Source organism: Pelophylax lessonae, assembly GCF_965119305.1.
Source record: "Pelophylax lessonae genome assembly, chromosome: 6".
Taxonomy (NCBI): Eukaryota; Metazoa; Chordata; class Amphibia; order Anura; family Ranidae; genus Pelophylax; species Pelophylax lessonae.
This window is the reverse complement of record NC_138773.1, coordinates 84,913,899-84,933,659: the sequence shown is the minus strand read 5'-3', so window position 1 is coordinate 84,933,659 and position 19,761 is coordinate 84,913,899. Positions and strand designations below refer to the sequence as shown.

General features: G+C 45.2%; 2 protein-coding genes across 2 annotated transcripts in view; one reads left to right on the top strand and one right to left on the bottom strand.

The window, feature by feature from the left end:
- Nucleotides 1-658: 658 nt before the first annotated feature.
- Nucleotides 659-17,438, bottom strand: MRM2 (mitochondrial rRNA methyltransferase 2). The gene is made up of 3 exons (XM_082260186.1): nt 17,382-17,438; nt 9,058-9,347; nt 659-1,178 (listed from the first exon to the last, which is right to left on the bottom strand). Exons 1-3 carry the CDS (start codon nt 17,432-17,434, stop codon nt 739-741), a joined length of 783 nt encoding a protein of 260 aa, XP_082116312.1. The 5' UTR covers nt 17,435-17,438; the 3' UTR covers nt 659-738.
- Nucleotides 17,439-17,712: 274 nt separating this feature from the next.
- Nucleotides 17,713-19,761, top strand: part of NUDT1 (nudix hydrolase 1) — a 29,936-nt gene continuing 27,887 nt past the window's right edge. Inside the window, exon 1 of the mRNA XM_082259956.1 lies at nt 17,713-17,727. Within this exon, the coding sequence (XP_082116082.1) occupies nt 17,724-17,727 (4 nt within the window). The 5' untranslated portion in view covers nt 17,713-17,723. The remainder of the gene's footprint in view (nt 17,728-19,761) is intronic.

Genomic DNA, 19,761 nt, shown 5'->3' with positions numbered 1-19,761 from the left:
GCTTTTACCTGCACATTGCTTGATTCCCTGGAGGCCCTGAAAGTTGTTCCGGATACCCTTGTGAACCTTTACCTGCACTCCACAAGCATCCAGTGCTCCTTGGGATGCGTCACCTCCTGTCCCACTTCCAGGGGTGATTCGCACCGAGCTGCAAGGGAAGCCCTCTCAGCATTTCGGCCTCTACCAAGAAGGGATCTGACATCAATATTGTTTTTTTTTCCCAGGAAAGTGGAGTTATCCTTTAAGAAGCATTAGCTGAAGTTTAGCTTCAATTTATTTGTCTATTTAAATCTTTTAGCACATCTAATACTTTTTCCCGACTGATAATGCGGGTGTCTCTGTTACTCCACATCCAGAGTGGGGGCACTCTAATACAGGGGGTGTGTTAGTGGCCAGATCAGTAGGTGAAAACAGGGAAAAAAGGCTAAAATAATAAATCTAATGCATCAACACAACTAATGATTAGTAAGCTGCAATAAAGTACATTTTTGGTTTTGGGTTTAACGCATTTTTCCCCATTGCTCACAAACTGGAAGTTAATTTCTTTTTTAATGCTCATATTTGAATTATTATTGATAAATATTAAGGCCCACAGGGCATCACAGATAAGAGAACAGAATAAGCAAGCTCCTGTTTAAAAATAAAACCAATGCAAATATACAAATAACAATAAGAATGCTATTTATTAAATAATGTATTTTAACTACAGAAGTTGTTTTTATGTTGGATTACAAGGAATTATCTGTGTGCAGATTGAATTTCTTTGTATGATTTTGCCAGCAAATATATCTCAGCAGAGTCCGTTCTGCTAGCTTTAGGCTTTACAGTCTTGACATACTGAAATCTTTGTCGCAGTCTGTCTCGTATTGGATTGATTTCACTGCCATCCCAGACTTTGCACAGAAAATTCCCCCCGGGTCGCAGAACAATGGCTGCCAAGTCCAGAAGAGACAGACACATGCTGGCTAGTCTTTGGTGATCCAGTTCTCTGAACCCGCTGGCATTGGGAGCCATGTCGCTCAATATGGCATCTGCTTTGCCAGATGGGAGAAGGCTGACTATTTTCTGGTGTGTGTCGGGTTCTGTAAGGTCACATTTGGAGAGGAACACTGCTCCATCCAGGGGAGACATGCGAAGAAGATCCACACCTAACACATAGCCAACACTCGCAGTAGGATCTACAAAAGAAACAATACTTTACAATAAGGAATTAGGTGCAAATATTAACATAGGTATAAAGTTACCTCTGTTAAAAACAAAAAACATAATTATAAAGTTAGCTTGGAAAAAAAAAGACATGTCCATCAACTTTAACCAAAACACAAAAATACATCAATAAAACAACAAAAATTTGCATCAGTTGAACCATAAACTAAACTGATCCAGAGGAAGGTAAAAAATACTCTAATAAAATCTGATCTACGGTATATACTAGAGTATAAGCCGACTTTTTCAGCACGTTTTTGTATGCTGAAAAAGCACCCCTCGGCCTATACTCGAGTCACAGTCTCACTTACCTTTTCCCCAGTCAGTGCGCATGCGCCGCCGCAGCTCGGGAAAGCCCGTACATGTTCGGCTATTCCCAGGCAGACGGCGCATGCACGGTGACATGTTGGCACCGGGTAGCGCCATTTTTAAATGTAAGATGGCACAGGCGGAAAGGTAAGTGAGACTCCTCCTCCTCTGCAGCCCCTGCATCTCCTAAGGAGATGCAGTGCTGCGGGCAGGGTAAAGGCGATTCTCCTGTACCAGGCCCGCAGCACTGCATCTCCTGTACAATGCCTGTGCCATCTACTGTGCCATGCCTGTACCATCTCCTGTGCCATACCTGTACCATCTCCTGTGCCATGCCTGAACCATCTCCTGTGCCATGCCTGAACCATCTCCTGTACCATGCCCGCAGCACTGCATCTCCTGTACAATGCCTGTGCCATCTACTGTGCCATGCCTGTACCATCTCCTGTGCCATGCCTGTACCATCTCCTGTGCCATGCCTGAACCATCTCCTGTACCATGCCCGCAGCACTGCATCTCCTGTACAATGCCTGTGCCATCTGTGCCATGCCTGTACCAGCTCCTGTGCCATGCCTGTACCAGCTCCTGTGCCATGCCTGTACCAGCTCCTGTGCCATGCCTGAACCATCTCCTGTACCATGCCCGCAGCACTGCATCTCCTGTACAATGCCTGTGCCATCTACTGTGCCATGCCTGTACCATCTCCTGTGCCATGCCTGAACCATCTCCTGTGCCATGCCTGTACCATTTCCTGTACCATGCCCACAGCCCTGCATCTCCTGTACCATGCCCGCAGCCCCTGCACCATGCCCGCAGCCCCTGTTTTGGACCTCGTGGTGGTTGGGTCCAGTAGCTGCTGCATTTCCCACCCTAGTCTTATACTCGATTCAATAAGTCTTCCCAGTGTTTTGTGCTAAAATTAGGTGTCTCGGCCTATATTTGGGTCAGCTTATACTCGAGAATATATGGTAATTTACGCTATGGCCCAATTCACATAAGAGAGATTTGAAATTGTGTGCAGAATCCACATAATTGCCTAAATTGCAGCAAAACACGTGACGTGATTGGGTGCCATTCATTCTTAATGGCACCCCAAATATAGTGCAATTTTGCCGTCTTGCAACAAAATACACATGAAAAAAAGGTACCTGGCTCAGTGCCAAAATTAGGTACTTGAGCTTCAAGTGAATAGGCTGCCACATGTGAGAAATGCATATATATAGCCCCCCCCCCCCCCAAAAAAAAATTGCGAGCAGGAAAGCACTACGCAAAATGTGAATAGTGCCTATCATGGAAAAAAGTTATTTCTTGATTCCCAGAGGCAACTGAATAATGCCCTAGAAGGCCTAGATTAACCTTTTACTATGCTTTTTCTTTCAAATATTAACAGCAATTTTTTTTTATCATTAATAAAAACACATTACTATTTAAAACAATCTGTCGAGTTAAATAAAACAAGGTCCTCTAGAAGACTATTTAATATTTTCACAACAATGATAATATAAAAAAATAAATATATATATAAAAATACCGTCTGCAAACAGTCAGCATTAAAGGTATTTCTCAAATCCACGAGTATGTCATTCCATCACGCATGCAACAGAGTACTAACTATGTGAACTTCCTTTGATAGTACACTGCTCAAAAAAATTAAAGGAACACTTTGGAAACACATCAGATCTCAAAGGGGAAAAATATAATTCTGGATATCTATACGGATATGGACTGGGTAATGTGTTAGGAACAAAAGGATGCCACATTGATTGAGGAAAATGAAAATTACCAACCTACAGAGTGCTGAATTCAAAGACACCCCGAAAATCAAAGTGAAAAAATGACGCAGCAGGCTAGTCCATTTTGCTGAAAGTTATTTGCAGCAACTTAAAGAGGAACCCTCCTCTGCAACTTTTACCTATAGGTAAGCCTATGATAAGGCTTACCTATAGGTACTGTAAATATCTCCTAAACATGCACCGTTTAGGAGATATTTACCTTACATGCAGCCAGTGACGTCACTGGCGCATGCGCTCTGAAGGAACAGCCGCTGGTGCCATTTCTTCAGAGCCCCGTGCCGTGACCGTCCAATCAGATGGCCGGATGCCGCGATCCCGGAAGACGGGCGACTGGACATGCCGCCCGTCATACAGGTAAGCAGGCGGCACGGCGGAGGCTCATTCTAAGGTAAGTATTTCATAATGAGCTAGTATGCGGTGCATACTAGCTCATTATGTGTTTCTCTTTCAGGTTGCAAAAAAAAAAATTGTATGGGTTTACATCCTTTTTAAAATGGTACTCAGTAGTTTGTATGGCCCCTATGTGCTTTAATGCATGCCTGACGGGGCATGCTCCTAATGAGACCACGGGTGTTGTCCTGGGGTATTTCCTCCCAGATCTGGACCAGGGCATCACTGAGCTCCTGAACAGATTGAGGTGCAGCCTTGTGGCATCGGCTGGACCGAAACATAATGTCCCAGAGGAGTTCTATTGGATTTGTAAGCTCTAACGAGCAGGGCCCTCCGATTCCTCCTGTTTTGAATTGTACTGTAACTGTATTGTCTTCCCCCACACTGTGCGCAAACTGTTGGTGCTATATAAATGCTGTATAATAATAATAATTTAGGTCAGGCGAGCTTGGGGGCCATTCAATGGTATCAATTCCTTCATCCTCCAGGGACTGGCTGCATACTCTCACCACATGAGGCTGGGTATTGTCATGCACAAGGAGGAACCCATGACCAACTGCACCAGTGTAGGGTCTGACAATGGGTCCAAGGAATTCATCCCGATATCTAATGGCAGTCAGGGTGCCATTGTCTAGCCTGTAGAGGTCTGTGCAACCCTCCATGCATATGCCTCCCCAGACCATCACTGACCAACCACTGAAGGGGTCATGCTAAACAATATTACAGGCAGCATAACGTTCTCCACGGCTTCCCCAGACCCTTTCACGTCTGTCGCATGTGCTCAGGGTGAATCTGCTCTCATCTGTGAAAAGCACAGGGCGATTCTGCCAATTCTGGTGTTCAATGGTAAATGCCAATCGAGCTCCACGGTGCCGGGCAGAGAGCACAGGGCCCACTAGAGGACATTGGGCCCTCAGGCATGCTCATGAAGTCTGATTGTTTGGTCAAAGACATTCACACCAGTGGCTCTGGCAGTGCTCATCCTGTTCCTCCTTACACAAAGAGGATACAGGTCCTGCTAATGGGTTAAAGCACACAGATCCTGTTCCCTGAAAGCATGTTATACAGCACAGTGCTTGTGTTTCATTTAGCCCCCTCAATCACCTAAAAAAACTAGCTGAACCTGAGCTTTATCATGGCTGCTGAGTCCTGAAGCCCTGACACCGTGGTTAGTTTATGCGCCTCTGTCAGCCGCAGCCCTACTCTGTCCCCCCCCCCCCCCCCCCCAATCTGCCTGTCTGTTTGTGTCAGTGCCCACACCCTCATCTCCTGCTGCTCTCATATGCAATATAAAATCATCCAACCCCTCTGTAAAATGTGCCTGTGTTATATAAAAAATATGCCAATGTCGGTACCTATATCAGAGCGGCTCCCGACGATCACATGACCGCTCGGCTCTCTCTCTCCTCTCTTCCCCTCCTCCTTGGCTGACGTCAGCGCGCCCGCTGGAGCGGTCACCTGGCCAGAGGAGAAAGTTGAGGAGTCAGCTGAGCGCTGGGAGCTGCTCTGATATAAGTACAGATCGGCATATTTTTTATATAACACAGGCACACTTATTGTTATATTACAGAGGGGATGGGATGATTTTATATCAGTGGCTTAACAGCCAGTTTAAGGACCTTCTACGGCCCTTTCCATCTCTCCTAGGGGAACTGCCTGTCTCCTGGAATCTCCTCCATGCTCTTAAGACTGTGCTGGAGACATGGCAAACCTTCTGGCAATGGCAAGTATTAATGTGCCATTCTGGAGGAGTTGGACTGCCTGTGCAGCCTCTATAGTGTCCAGGTATCGCCTCATGCTACCAGTAGTGACACTGACCCCAGCCAAATGCAAAACTAGTGAAAACTGTCAGAAAAGATGAGTAGGGAAAAAAAATGTCAGTGGCCTCCACCTGTAAAACCATTTCTGTTTTGGAGGTTGTCTCATTGTTGCCCATCTAGTGCCCCTGTTGATAATCTCACTAACACCAAAGCAGTTGAAACAACCCCCTCCACTACCTAACTGACCAGATCAATATCCAAGGAGTTGCAATGACTTGATGCTGCTATACTCTAAATAAAAAGTGTTCCCTTGATTTTTTTGAGCAGTGTATAACATTGAAGGAAGTTCACATGTATAGTACTGTATATCTTTGTGCAACAGAATATATAACATTAGTAGTAGTCTATTTTTATTAATTTTCATCAATTATAAGGATTTATTGCATTTGCGATGGATGAGCTCTCTTAACGTGACATACGTGGAGATTTTAGCAATACCTTTTATGTTAGGATTTTTTTTTTTTTTTTTTGTAGATACTTTTTGGGCGAGTGCAAGCACTACCTAATGTGATTTTTTTTTTTTTTTACTGCTTTGTGGAGGATCTAAGCTTTAGGTAAGCTGCTGCATGTTCAGTTTTGAAACTCCTTTTGCGCCGAAGGCAATTCTATGCATATTTCACAGTTTAAGAACACTTTCCATACGTGAAGGTTAAACAACATTCCTTCCAGGTGTAAAAAGTGCCCCCTTACCTTTCTTAAAGGATAAGTTCACTTTTTAGAAAAAAAATAATAAATGCACATTTTTTTGCAGGTAAAAAAATAGTGCATTTATATATTTATTTTTTTGGAGCCTGTAAAGAATGGGTGTCCAACCTTTTGGCTTCTCTGGGCCACATTGAGTGTAGAGAAGTTTTCTCGGGCAGCATATAAAATATATACTATAGTTAAGGTATATAAGTAATAAAACGCCGCCGCGCCCTTCCCAGGCTGCCGCGCTGCCCCCTCAGCCCTAATTTAACACAACTAGAGGATGATCCCTTCCAAGGCAGCCTCTGCCTACAGTTAGTTGGAAGCCACAGTGGCCGTGCCCCCGACCTGACTTCCTTCCTCCCCAGCAAAAAAAAAAATCGTCAGGGGGCAGTGGGCCGCAGGTTGGACATGCCTGCTGTAAAGCATTGTACCAGTGATCAGCAGATTGCTGGTGCCATGCAGGTCTCCTGCAGATCTGTCAGTGTATCTGTGTGCCCATACATCCCGCTCGCAAAGTGCCATGGTAGTTCGAGAACTACATCCCGACAGCCCCAAAGGTTATCAGGGCTTTTGGTTCATTCACACTAAGAGCTGTGTTAATGAATGACGTGGCCGTGTGAGCCAAGAAGTGACAGCTAGTTTGGGGAACTTCTTTTTGTACTGCTGTCACAGGGAGGGAGGAGGATCAGGCAGCGGCTGCAGCATTGGGAACATGTTACATATTACACCCTAAAAACAGGTGGAACATGTAACATGTCCCCAAAGGTGAACTTATCCTTTAAGTGATATATACATATTTGCCAGCACACCATGGATCTTGCAAAAGCAGTTTAAAAGCTTTATTGCAAAAAAGATCACATCAGAAACAGTGCAACATTTCAGAGCCATGCAGGACCCCTTCGTCGGGCATGTGATGAAGGGGTCCTGCGTGGCTCCGAAACGTTGCACTGTTTCTGATGTGATCTTTTTTGCAATAAAGCTTTTAAACTGCTTTTACAAGATCCATGGTGTGCTGGTGAATATGTATATACCTGTGATAGATCCAGTGTCCAGCTGGTGATCGCTTCAGCACCCAATAGTTATGTGCCTATATCCAGGAAGGTGTGCGATGGGAATATGAACTTTACTTATCCTTTAACCGCTTGCCGACCGCCGCAAGTAAATTTACTGCGGTGGTCAGCCCCTGCCAGGCAGAGTGACGTTAATTAACGTCACTAGCCTGGGAGGGTCTGGGGAGCGAGTGCGCGCTGCCGGAGGCGCGCTCCCGCTCCCGCGTGGTCACGGACCCCCCCACGCGTGTGACCGGCGGACCCGATGTCCGCCGCTCACTCGGCGATCGTCGCGGGAGAGGGAGAAAGTCAGGCAGCTTGTGTAAACAAGCTGCCTGTCATTCTCCTCGGTGTTAAAACACTGATCAGACAGATCTACTATGTAGATCCGTTGATCAGTGTCCTTTCACCTCAAGCCACAGCCAATCACAGTAGAAAGCACGCCCCTAGGGACACACACAGCCCCTCCCTCCCAAATAAAGTTAACCCCTTCACTACCAGTGTATTTTTACAGTAACAGTGCATATATATAGCACTGATTACTGTAGAAATGTCACTGGTAACCCCAAAAGTGTCAAAAATTTCAGTCAAGGGTCCGATCTGTCCGCCGCAATGTCGCAGTACCGCAAAAAAAAAAAATCGCAGATCGCCGCCATTACGCGTTAAAAAAAAACAACAAAAATGACAAAAATCTTTCCCTTTGTTAGTAAACGCGATAACTTTTGCGCAAACCAATCAAAATACGCTTTTTGCGATTTTTTTTACCAAACATAGGTAGCATAAAACAAATTGGCCGAAAATGTTAAAAAATTTTGATTTTTAAATTTTTTTGGGGAAATTTCATATAAAAAAATGTGAAAAATATTGCTATTTTTGCAAAATTGACGCTCTTTTTTTGTTTATAGCGCGTGATCAAAAAAAAAAAAATCGCACAGCTGATCAAATACCACCAAAAGAAAGCTCTGTTTGTGGGAAAAAAAGGACGTCAAATTCGTTTAGGTACAGCGTCGCATGACCGCGCAATTGTCCGTTAAAGTCACGCAGTGCCGAATCGCAAAATACCCCCTGGTCGTTTAGCAGGAAAATCCTCTGGGGCTTAAGTGGTTAAACAACTGCTAAAGGTTTTTTTAAAACCTGACTGAGAAAAAAGATCTAACCTTGAATGATGTAGGGCATGCTGACACTGCAAGGGTTAAATGCTCATTATGTCCAGGTAGTATAATGAGATGCAGTATTACATACCCTAACCCCTGCTTTTGCGCTGTCCTCTCCTTTCTGAGCCTCTGGTCTGTGGGTGGATTCTTGGCTTTGGTACAATGCAAGGCTATTAACCCTGCATTGTATGTAGAGGGGGGCATATTTTTAACAGATGTCATAAGCATCCTATATGGGGGCTGCAATGACATGCTCACACCACTGGAGGGAGCCTGCTGAAGCATGGAATAAGGTATTTCTCCATAGACAGAATGAGCAATTAAACCTTGCAGTGCAAGGGGGGCTCACTGCAAGGTATTTCATTTTTGTTGTGGTTTTAAATAATGCCATGCGACCCAACGTAAATTCCATAAACCCCTAAAAACTAAATAAAATTGTACTGATCAAACTGTAATTATAAATGCAATCTACTGTTAGTGTCATAAACTATGACATAAGGTTATAGGAGAAGCTCCCAAAGTATACTACACTGGGGAAGGAAGTATAATCTGTCCTGTTGTATATAACACTTTTGGCAGGACATACACTCTAGGAAATGATATGTTTATGTCTAGTTGATGTATCTGGATCTGACAGTTTGCTCACCTTGTCCCAGGGAATTGACTTTCTCTACGAGCACCTGGCTCCAGGCCCCAGGAGCAGCCCCACAGTCGATGACATGAAGTCCTGGCTTCAGGAGCTTTTGCTCCGTGTCAATTTCGAGGAGCTTGTAAGCGCTGCGGCAGCGGTAGTTTTGTTCCCGAGCTGCTTTTACGTAAGGATCCCTCTTCTGCCTGGCCAGCCATATCTGCTCTGCTCCTGTCTTGGCCTTTTCTTGAACCAGGCTGACATGAAGATTGCGGCATTGCACAAGCCAAGAGACTTTCCGACAGAATCTGCAAGCAGAAGAATCATTGACTTTCAACAAAATATAAACAACATATAACAGAAAATTTAAAATGAATGTAAAGGTTTTTTTTTTGTGTGCAAAATAACAAACATGTTATACTTACCTGCTCTGTGCAAGGGATTTGCACAGAGCAGCCCCGATCCTCCTCTTCTGGGGTGCCCCGGTGTCGCTCCTGGCTCCTCCTCTTCATCGGATGCCCCCACAGAGAACTGCTTTCCATGGGGGCCCCTGTGTGGGCACACTCATGAGTCCCGCTGCTGCGTCCATTGACCCAGGCAGCGGGACTTATCCCCGCCCCGCCTCCTGTGTCACTGGATTTGACTGACAGCAGCGGGAGCCAATGGCTCCTGTTGCTATCAATCTATCCAATGAGGACCCAAGACAACGGCTGGAGCCGCTGGGCTCATGCTCCTCGCAGGAACGATCAGGTTCAGGTAAGAATAAGGGGGGGGGGGGGTGTTGGTGGGGTCGGGGGGGGGGGGGAAGCTGGTGCACCAAAGGTTTTTCCACCTTAATGCATTGAAAAACCCTGAGACTTTACAACTCCTTTAACTTGTGACAACACCAATGTCACTTCTAGAAGCAAGCATAAAGCAAATAATACTGCTTAATATGTTTGCATTATTGTAGTTCTGACTTCACCCACGCAAGGTTTGTTCTGAACTAGTACCCCAATTATTGAAGTCATAAACAGTCTTATTATTTTCTGACAGTATGGTGCGATTTTTGCTAAGTCGTGCAACAAAGCACACTAAATTGGTGGCAAAATGCAAGTCGCCACATGCAATTGCCAAAATTAGGCACATGTCCTTTTTTGGCATGCTTGCTGTGCATAGGGCAGCCCAGTTAAGTGACGTGTAGAAAATTTGCAAAGAAAATGCACGCAGGAATGCATGTTCCCGCAACACAAAGTGTAAATGGGGCCATAAACCCTTTAAGTACAGTGCCCCAAGTTGCAAAACATGCCCATTTCACACAGTTGCAGAGCAGTTCCATACACTTAAATGAGTTGCGCTCAGTAACGGACCAATGAGACATGCTGTTTAATTTTTGCTGTGGCCTTTGTACAGCCTTGAGATGCTGCATACGCTTCTTTAGGTGGCTAGTCAGGGGGTGGTAAAACAGCAACTCAACTGCTTTTACCGCCCCCTGGCCACCTTTATGAACAAGCCTTAATAGCTTCAGTTCTATCTCAAAATTCCTTTGGTCCGAATGATCATAATAAATTTATATTAAATTATACTAAATGGACTTTCTGCACAGGTAGCTAGGGCTCTTTTGCAGTCTTCCAATTATGCATTTGTTGCCCCGCCATATGAAATAGTGCAAAAAGAACATTTTCCTACAATGTCTTCACAGCAGGCACAAAGCAAGATACCCTTTTAATTATTTATGCAGACTTTAGACCCTGAATATAAATAAAAAGGAATAATCTAACCGTAATCTTTTCTCATAAAAATATTATTGCATTTTTATAGGCTGCTTTAAATTGCTGCTAACCTCAGTAAGAAGAGTTCTTTAATCTATGATTAATACCGCCACCCTTCCTTGAATAAGGCTGCTATAGCATTACACATTCCTATGAATATTAACGTTTTTATCAAGTTTAATCTTGTATGCAGTAAATGTGAATAACTGACAATTCTAAGTATCTACCCTTTTACAGCCAACGGGAGCAGCGTATAGGGCAAAGCTACACAGGCAATTTATAAAAATTAGGTTGTGCACATAAAACCACAGAAAATTGGTCAAGAAGCTAATGGAGGTCAGAGGGGACAGCCATCCTACCGTGTAATACCCCATGAATATTCATTACAGTGATGGTGGCTGCAGGGACCCCCTTCCTCTTTTTAGGGTATCATCTGCAGGAAGGATTACCTTTGTCTTCTCAATTATGGCACCATGCTCTGGAAACAAGGGACTGTTAAATTACTCTGCTTTTATGATACTATTTATGAGTATATGTGTACTAATGGCATCCATATAGTAAGATGCATGCCCATACTGAAAGGATAAGTTCACCTTTAAAAAAAATAAAAATAAATGCACATTTTTGTTTGCAGGTAATCCTCTGATGGCGTCAAAATTAGACGAAACACGTAAGACAGGACAAGAACGTATGACGTAAGCAAGCCCCACGCCACCTTTGAAAAATTCTTTGCTGTGCCTTGCATGACAATATCATATGTGAGTGTTATTCTTTTTAATAAATAGCAGTTTTAAAAATTACAAGACTTATTGCATTATGGTCTTGTTCTTTGCATCCCCCTGAATTATTATTTGTGGGTCCTTTATAAATGTGGAACTTTTTGATATAAGACCAGAGAACCCTCCTACTACAACGGTTTGCACTAATGAATGGCACCTGGAATTTAGCTGGAGTTTGCAGTGTTCATCTTGCTTCAAATTTCAACTATGCTGTTTGGACCTCTCTATAATATGAAGGTCAATAGTTTCCGGTAAGCAGGTTTGCCCCTTCACAGTGGTGACGAGTGTGTCTGTTTCCATCTCACAGAAGCTAGTGTGGGGATTCTATGCTATCAACTTCTTTTTTAACCCTGCGCCTCTACAGCATGCTTGAGCTGAATATAATAAAAAAAAAACATGGAGCTAGGTAAACGGAAATTCATACTTAAAGTGTTACTAAAACCAGATCCTGCATTCACTATATCTGGTCTCCTACAGTGCACAGAGCAGTAAATATAAACTGATAAATACATTTTCTCATCAGCGGTAGATAGCAATTAGAGCAAGCTTGAGACTTGTATCAGTGAGTGCTGGTAGCTCGTAAGATGAGTTTTCATTTCTCCCCCGATTGACCTATCAGGCTTCAAGACCCTTAATTCCCTGTCTGAACATGTCTGGACAGTGCTGATTGGCCCTGTGCTGATCACATGTACCCTCCAAGAAAAAAAAAATCATCCATTAATCATGTGACATCCCACCCATTGTGTTCTTTTAAAGTAAGTGGGCATGGAGGAGGGAGGGACTGGGCTGTCATTTAAAATCTGTATACACGCCCAGATGTGTGATGGTAATACCATGTGACCTGAATAGCTCAGCTAAAACCAGGAAGTGTCCTATCCAGCAACAGAGACCAAACTGAGCATGTGCAGCTGAACTACACTTACCATTCTTATCTGGACTTGTCCAGAGTGAACTTGCAGGAGGGGGAGGATCTGTGCATACAGGATCACACAGCCTTTTTACACAATGCAGAGGATTAATCACTTAAGTTACACAGTAAGTATACCAAGCATGTTATTCTGCATCTATAGACAGATTTTACTGTTGTGGGTTTAGTAACACTTTAATTGCTCTTAAAAATATGGTGGAGGTGAGTTATTTACCCATTACGCCATGTCGGGGGCTTGTTGTAACTTAGCCAACTCAGGCAATTGATTATGCCATATAGGGCTGTAACAGATGAAACCGGTGACTGGTTGGAGCTGCTTAGCCTTGTTCCACACTTTCTGAATAAGGGTATATGTGGATAAATGGATGTAGCAGGATTTCCAGGCATTGGGCCTGATGTGGGTCTGCCATTGTCACCAGAAACACCTTCAGCCCATTTAAGCCAAATACCCAAGTGTGAGATTTGAGTCAAAGACCAATCCGGCATCTTTGGTTTGTTTTGTTTATTTTATAATGGGGATGGGAGAAGGGAATGAGTGGGATACTTCTCTGGCTCAACTAGGTACAACTTGGACACTTTGCAGAAAAATGCCTGTTCGCGCTGTCCTAACACCAGCTGGATGCCGACCAACGCTTACTGGCGCTTGAAAAATGCTGTCTTGCTGAACTGTGCTAGAACTTGACTTGTAACACCATTTGTTAACTCAAAAGATCCTGGACTGTAGTAAGACTTGACTCTTGACACTGCGTTTAGCTCAAAAGTCCTGTGAACAGCTTCCCTCCAGCCCTTCACTGGCTGAGGTAGCTCCTTGTAACTGCTTGTGCTGCAGCAAATCTCCCCACACTGCATACTGAACGCTGTACACATAAACTCTTCAGGGCTCAACCGCTGGCGCCCCCTTTACACTTTCAGGGTCCTCTTACTAAGCACCCCCTCTGCACTTCAGCGTCCTCTCACTAGACACCCCCTCTGACACTTCAGGGTCCTCTCACTAGGCACCCCCTCTGACACTTCAGGTTCCTCTCACTAGGCACCCCCTTTTTCAGCTAGCTAACTCCTGGATCCCTTGGACCTTCACTGGAGCGGGCCCCTCTCAGCTAGGCAGACCCCCAGGGGCAGTTACAGAACTCACAAACTTGGAAAGCTTTCCTGAAACTGGGCCCCCTTTACTCTGCTGGTCCTCGGCACACCCGATCCTCTCTGCAGCTCAGCTCAGCTCTCTCTGCACTCTCAGGCAACTGCCCGAGACACCCGATCCTCTGACAGGAGGAGAGACAGCCATACTCTCCCTCCCGGGACTCTGCTTTCCACCAAACACGCTGCGTCATGTGCTCCCCTCAGACCTGTACCCACTCCCAGAGTCCTGTGCGGCAGAATCTGCCTTTCTGGGGTAGATACAAGCCCGAATGTGCCACTGATTGGGTTTCCTCCACTGCCCAATGAGAACCCTCTCATGGAGCCAGTGGGGAGACTCCCCAGCCTCAATAGCAACACTTGGGAGACATGACAGCCCAGCTGAAAATCATGGCCCTGCTGTTAGGCAGCCAAAGTCCACTATACTTTTGCTTAACCACTTTACCACCGGAGGATTTTGCTGTCTTCCGTCCAGGCCACTTTTTGCGATTCGGCACTGTGCGACTTTAACTGACAATTGCGCGGTCGTGCGACGCCGTACCCAAACGAAATTTACGTCCTTTTTTTCCCACAAACAGAGCTTTCTTTGGGTGGTATTTGATCACCTGTGTGATTTTTACTTTTTGCGCTATAAACAAAAAAAGAGCGTTTATTTTGAAAAAATAACAATATTTTTTACATTTTTTTTTATATGAAATTCCCCCCCAAAAAAATGTAAAAATCTAATTTTTTTTTAATTTTTGGCCAATTTGTTTTTTGCTACATATTTTTGGTAAAAAAAAAATCACAATAAGCGTATTTTTATTGGTTTGCGCAAAAGTTATTGCGTTTACTAACAAAGGGAAAGATTTCTGTCATTTTTGGTGTTTTTTTTTTTAACGCGTAATGGCGGCGATCTGCGATTTTTTTTTGCGGGACTGCGACATTGCGGCGGACAGATCGGACCCTTGACTGATATTTTTGACACTTTTGGGGGTACCAGTGACATTACTGTAGTAATCAGTGCTATACATATGCACTGTTACTGTAAAAATGACACTGGCAGGGAAGGGGTTAATTTTATTGGAGAGGGAGGGGTTAATGTATGCCTGGTGCTTACTGACGTGTGGGGGGGGAGGTGACTGAGTGACACAAGGACAGATCCAGGGTTCAGCTATGCTGAACCCTGCAATCTGACCCTGCCTGTCACTTCAGAGATCTGCCCACTGTGTTTACACAGCGGGCGGATCTCCAGACTCAATCCCCGACGATCGGGTAAGAGCAGCGGCGATCGCCTCTGCTCCTCCCCTGGCCCGACTCCCGCTGTGACTGAAAACAGCGGGAGCGAGCCTCCGGCGGCGCGCACGCGCTGCCCACAAGGGGCGGAGTCCAGCGACGTAGGTCTACGTCGCTGGACGGGAACGAGCCACTTTGCTGCAGTAGCAGCAAAGTGAGCGGGGCTAAAGTGGTTAATACCTACCTTGTAGGATGCTACATGGATATCCATGGCTGTGTGTTGAGTTATTTTGAGGGGACAGAAAATTTACACTGTTATACAAGCTGTAAACTCCCTACTTTACATTGTAGCAAAGTGTCATTTCTTTAGTGTTGTCACATGAAAAGATAGAATAAAATATTTACAAAAATGTGAGGGGTGTACTCAATTGTGAGATATTGTATATACCATCAGTTATATACCACTCATATCCACTCTACTCCCCATCCATGGACATACAGGAGACCACTGATATCCACTCTCCATCCATGGAAACAGGTACCTGATCCCCCCTGAAAGTAAACAAATGTGGCACCAGAAAGGGGGAGGAAGCAGATAAGCGGAAGTTCCACTTTTAGGTGGAACTCCGCTTAAAAGTTCTTAAAGTTTAAAGCAGAGTTCCACCCTCTTTTTCTTCTTTCCGGATTCCTGTGGGGAAAAGCATGTTAAAAAAGAATTGGACATTTTTTTTTTTTGGGGGGTCACTTACCATATTTTAGGGGCATCTCTGTCCGACTTCCTCCTTCTACGGCCGCGGCCCCGGACGTCACTTACGGTTTCGAATTGCGTCCTGGGAGATGCAAGTCATCAATCCCAGGATGCAATGGGAACGGCCAGCCGCTACTCTGATTGCCGATCACAATCTACAGCGCATGCGTGAGATTGCGATCGGCATTCTGGGAGCCAGAAACCAGGAAGAGGGACACAGCGGATGAAACAGCGGCTTCAGACGCCCACACCGGAGATGGCCGCGCTCTGCAATCAATTTTAAAGGTAAAGTTTTATCTAAATTCAATTACTGTCCTGTACTGTAATGTGGGGTTAGTGTACTGTAAGTGTAATTGGCGTTAGCTTAGGATTAGGGGGGTATTTTCATTTAAAAAATGTGTTTGTGGCCGGAACTCCGCTTTAACCGCTTGCCGACCGCCGCACGACTATTTACTGCGGCGGTCAGCCCCTCACAGGCAGAGTGACGTAGTACTACTTCGCTAGCCTGTGAGGGTCTAGGGAGCGAGCGCGGACCCCCCCGCGCGTGTTACCGGAGGACCCGATGTCCGCCAGGCACTCGGCGATCGTCGGTACAGAGGGAGAAAGGCAGGCGGCTGATGTAAACAAGCCGCCTGTCATTCTCCCCTGTGTAGAAACAATGATCACACGGTTCTACTATGTAGGACCTTTGATCACTGTTCCTACACCTCAAGCCACAGCCAATCACAGTTAGAATCACGCCCCTAGGGACACACATAGCCCCTCCCTCTCAAAAAAAAGTTAACCCCTTCACTGCCAGTGTAATTTTACAGTAACAGTGCATATGTATAGCACTGATTACTGTAGTAATGTCACTGGTAACCTCAAAAGTGTCAAAAATGTCAGTCAAGGGTCCGATCTGTCCGCCGCAATGTCGCAGTCCCGCAAAAGAAATCGCAGATCGCCGCCATTACGCGTTTAAAAAAAAACAACAAAAATGACAAAAATCTTTCCCTTTGTTAGTAAATGGGAATCAAAATACGCTTTTTGCGGGTTTTATTACCAAACATATGTAGCATAAAACAAATTGGCCGAAAATGTTCATTTTTTTGGGGGGGAATTTCATATAAAAAAATTTGAAAAATATTATTTTTGCAAAATTTACGCTCTTTTTTTGTTTATAGCGCATGATCAAAAAATCGCACAGGTGATCAAATACCACCAAAAGAAAGCTCCGTTTGTGGGGAAAAAAAAGGACGTCAAATTTGTTTAGGTACAGCGTTGCATGACTGCACAATTGTCCGTTAAAGTCATGCAGTGCCGAATCGCAAAAAAAAAAAACCCTGGTCAGGAAGGGGGTAAAATCTTCCGGGGCTTAAGTGGTTAAGATCCAAACACGTCTGAGCTCATCCCTAATCAGGTTTTATCCTTTCACCCACTAGCCCTGCCCCCACTCTCAGGAATACGGATTTTCAGAAGTTATCAGCTATGAATGGGGGACACACTAAGAACTGACAGGGGAGATCACCAATGTATCCAACACAAAGCAAACTCTTCAATCAGATCCGCAGAATAATGTGTCACCATGCAGCCTGCACTGCCATGATCCTGATGCATCATACTTCTGTAGATCATTACTGAATCCTATGACTTTGCCATGCAGATAAAGACCACCAATGTCACCTGGGAACAGATCTGACTGACCTTAGATAGGAAGTTCCTACACACCCCTCACATAATGCGTTGTTATTAATAATCTCCGACCCCCACTACATCCACCGCTACTCCCAACTATACATTACACTCACCTACTCCGTACAGCAGCCATCACTGGGTCGTAGGGGAGCTCAGCCTGAAACATCGACGGCCATCTTTGTTAAGGGAATTACGTTAAGAACGGGTTAAAAGCTATTTCTTTCTCTCTAAAAGCGCAGTGTACAGTCAGGATTTAGAAACTCAGTTAGTGACAACCCGCTACACGAGTAGGAAAAAAAAAAAAAAAAAAAAAAAAAAAAAAAGCTAATGCCCATTCTAAAAATGGAGCCAGTGGTAACAAGCTGGCAGCTGACGTAACGCTGGGCTGCTGTTCCCGCGGATGACATCCACGTGTGTGCTGTGTGGACTGTGATCAGAGCTGACGCTGGACCTGAATGGGTAAGTATTGTATAGAGCAAGCAATATAGGGAGCTGAGGCTTGCATGCCTTACACATCATCATATTCATTGTGAACCCATTGCCTGCCATGTAATCTATCAGTATTTATTTATGATTAGAAGTAGTGGTTTTAGTGTTGCTGTAAAGAAGTAAGTTAACCTGGAATGGTGTTGCCTTCATGCACAGGACATTTGCACCTTCTAATAGTGTCATATTTCAGGTGCGTTTCTACACCCTAGGAGCGGCGATGCTGCGACCGTCCGTCTATACAGGTAGGTGAGTGGTTGTACACGGCCAGCTGCTTGTAAAAGTTGATGGTTTATTTGTTGGTGTTGCTCATGTATATGTGGAAGGTATATTTCCCTGAACGCAGTGGTGCTTCTTCCAGGGAAATACGCTTTACATGCATGCGTAAACACGGATACAGAAACTATCATCGTTTACAAGCAGTCTTCTGCATACAGCCATTCACTTGTATAGGCAGTGCCGCGGATTGTACACTACAAGACTCCAGAGCATGCAAATGTCTATGCTTATGAAGCCTTAAAGTGGAGCTCCACCCAAAAGGGGAAGCTCCACGTGTTTGCACCCTCTACTGCCACATTTGGCACTTTTATAGGGGGAGGCTGGTACCTGGTTTTGACAGGTACCCGCTCCCACTTCCGGGTAAGATTGTGGATCTACGACCTGTCCAGCCCTTCCTCCTTCCCCATGCTGCCTTCTGGGACCTGTGGGTGTCCCAGAAAACAGCGGGACCATTCAGAAAGTGCAACGCCACTCGTGCATGCACAGTAAGAAACTGGCTGCGAAGCTACTTTGAATGCAGATTTATATTTAACTACAAGATGGAAGGGTTTAGCATTACTGTTCATCACAGCCTTAATACACAGGTGTTCAGAGACTGCTGGGAGGTGTAGGCTGAAAGCAGAGCATTAAAGGGGAGCTCCACCCAAAAGGGGAAGTTCTGCTTGTTCACTGCCACTTTTCGGGGGGAGGGGGGTACCTGTTTTTGACATTTACCCGCTCCCACTTCCTAGTAAGATGGCCCCACATTGATCTTCATTCTGTCCGGCCCCCCCATCAGCTTGGGGTGCCAATATTTCGGGGTCTCTGGACACTGAAGGAGTCCAGACTACCGATGTCTTGGAACTCTGAGCAATCAGACTGTGCCTGGACCACTGGACGGATTATATTAAGGGATGTCCATGCGCATTCAATCAGACAGTGCCACGGCCCTGGCTTATGTCAATCCCCAGGGGGGCACAAGAATTGTCCTGGCGGCTCTGGAGGTAGCTGGCATTCTAAGTTAGGCAGAACGGTTCACTCAAGCCTTCTCCGTCGTACAAATTCCAGGGGTGGAAAAATTGCAGGCGGAATATCTCAGTCAGCAGGCGTTGGACCAAGGGGAATGGTCCCTTCACCTGGAGGTGTTTCATCAATTGTGTCTCCGATGGGGCATCCCCAAGGTGGATCTGTTGGCGTATTGGCTCAAAATAAAGGTGCAGAGGTTTGTGGCTCGGTCATGGGATCCTGCCAGACGCCACAGACGAGTTGGTGGCCCTGTGGGGTCAGTATTGTCTGATGTACACCTTCCCTCTTCTCAAGCTTCTGCCAAGACTTCTAAGCAGGATCGAGGCAGAAGGGATTCTGGTCATCTTAGCGGCTCTAGACTAGCCTAGCTGGGTTTGGTATGTCTATCTGGTGCGGCTGGTCGCCAACGTTGCTTGGAATCTTCTTCTCAGGGAGGATCTACAGTCCCAAGGACAAATCTTTCATCCTGCTTTACAGTCGCTGGCTTTGACGGCTTTGATGTTGAACTCTTAAATGCTGATGGATAGAGGTTTTTTGGGTCTGTGATTCCAATGCTGTTAAAAGCTAGGAAATCTACTTTTAGGAAGATCTACCATCATACGTGGAAGTCATACATTGCGTGGTGTGAATCTCTTGGGGTTGGAGAGGAACTAGCCTTGAATACTATCAAGGGTTAGGTGTCGGCCTTAGCGGTCTTTTTTCAATGGCCCTTGGCCACTCACT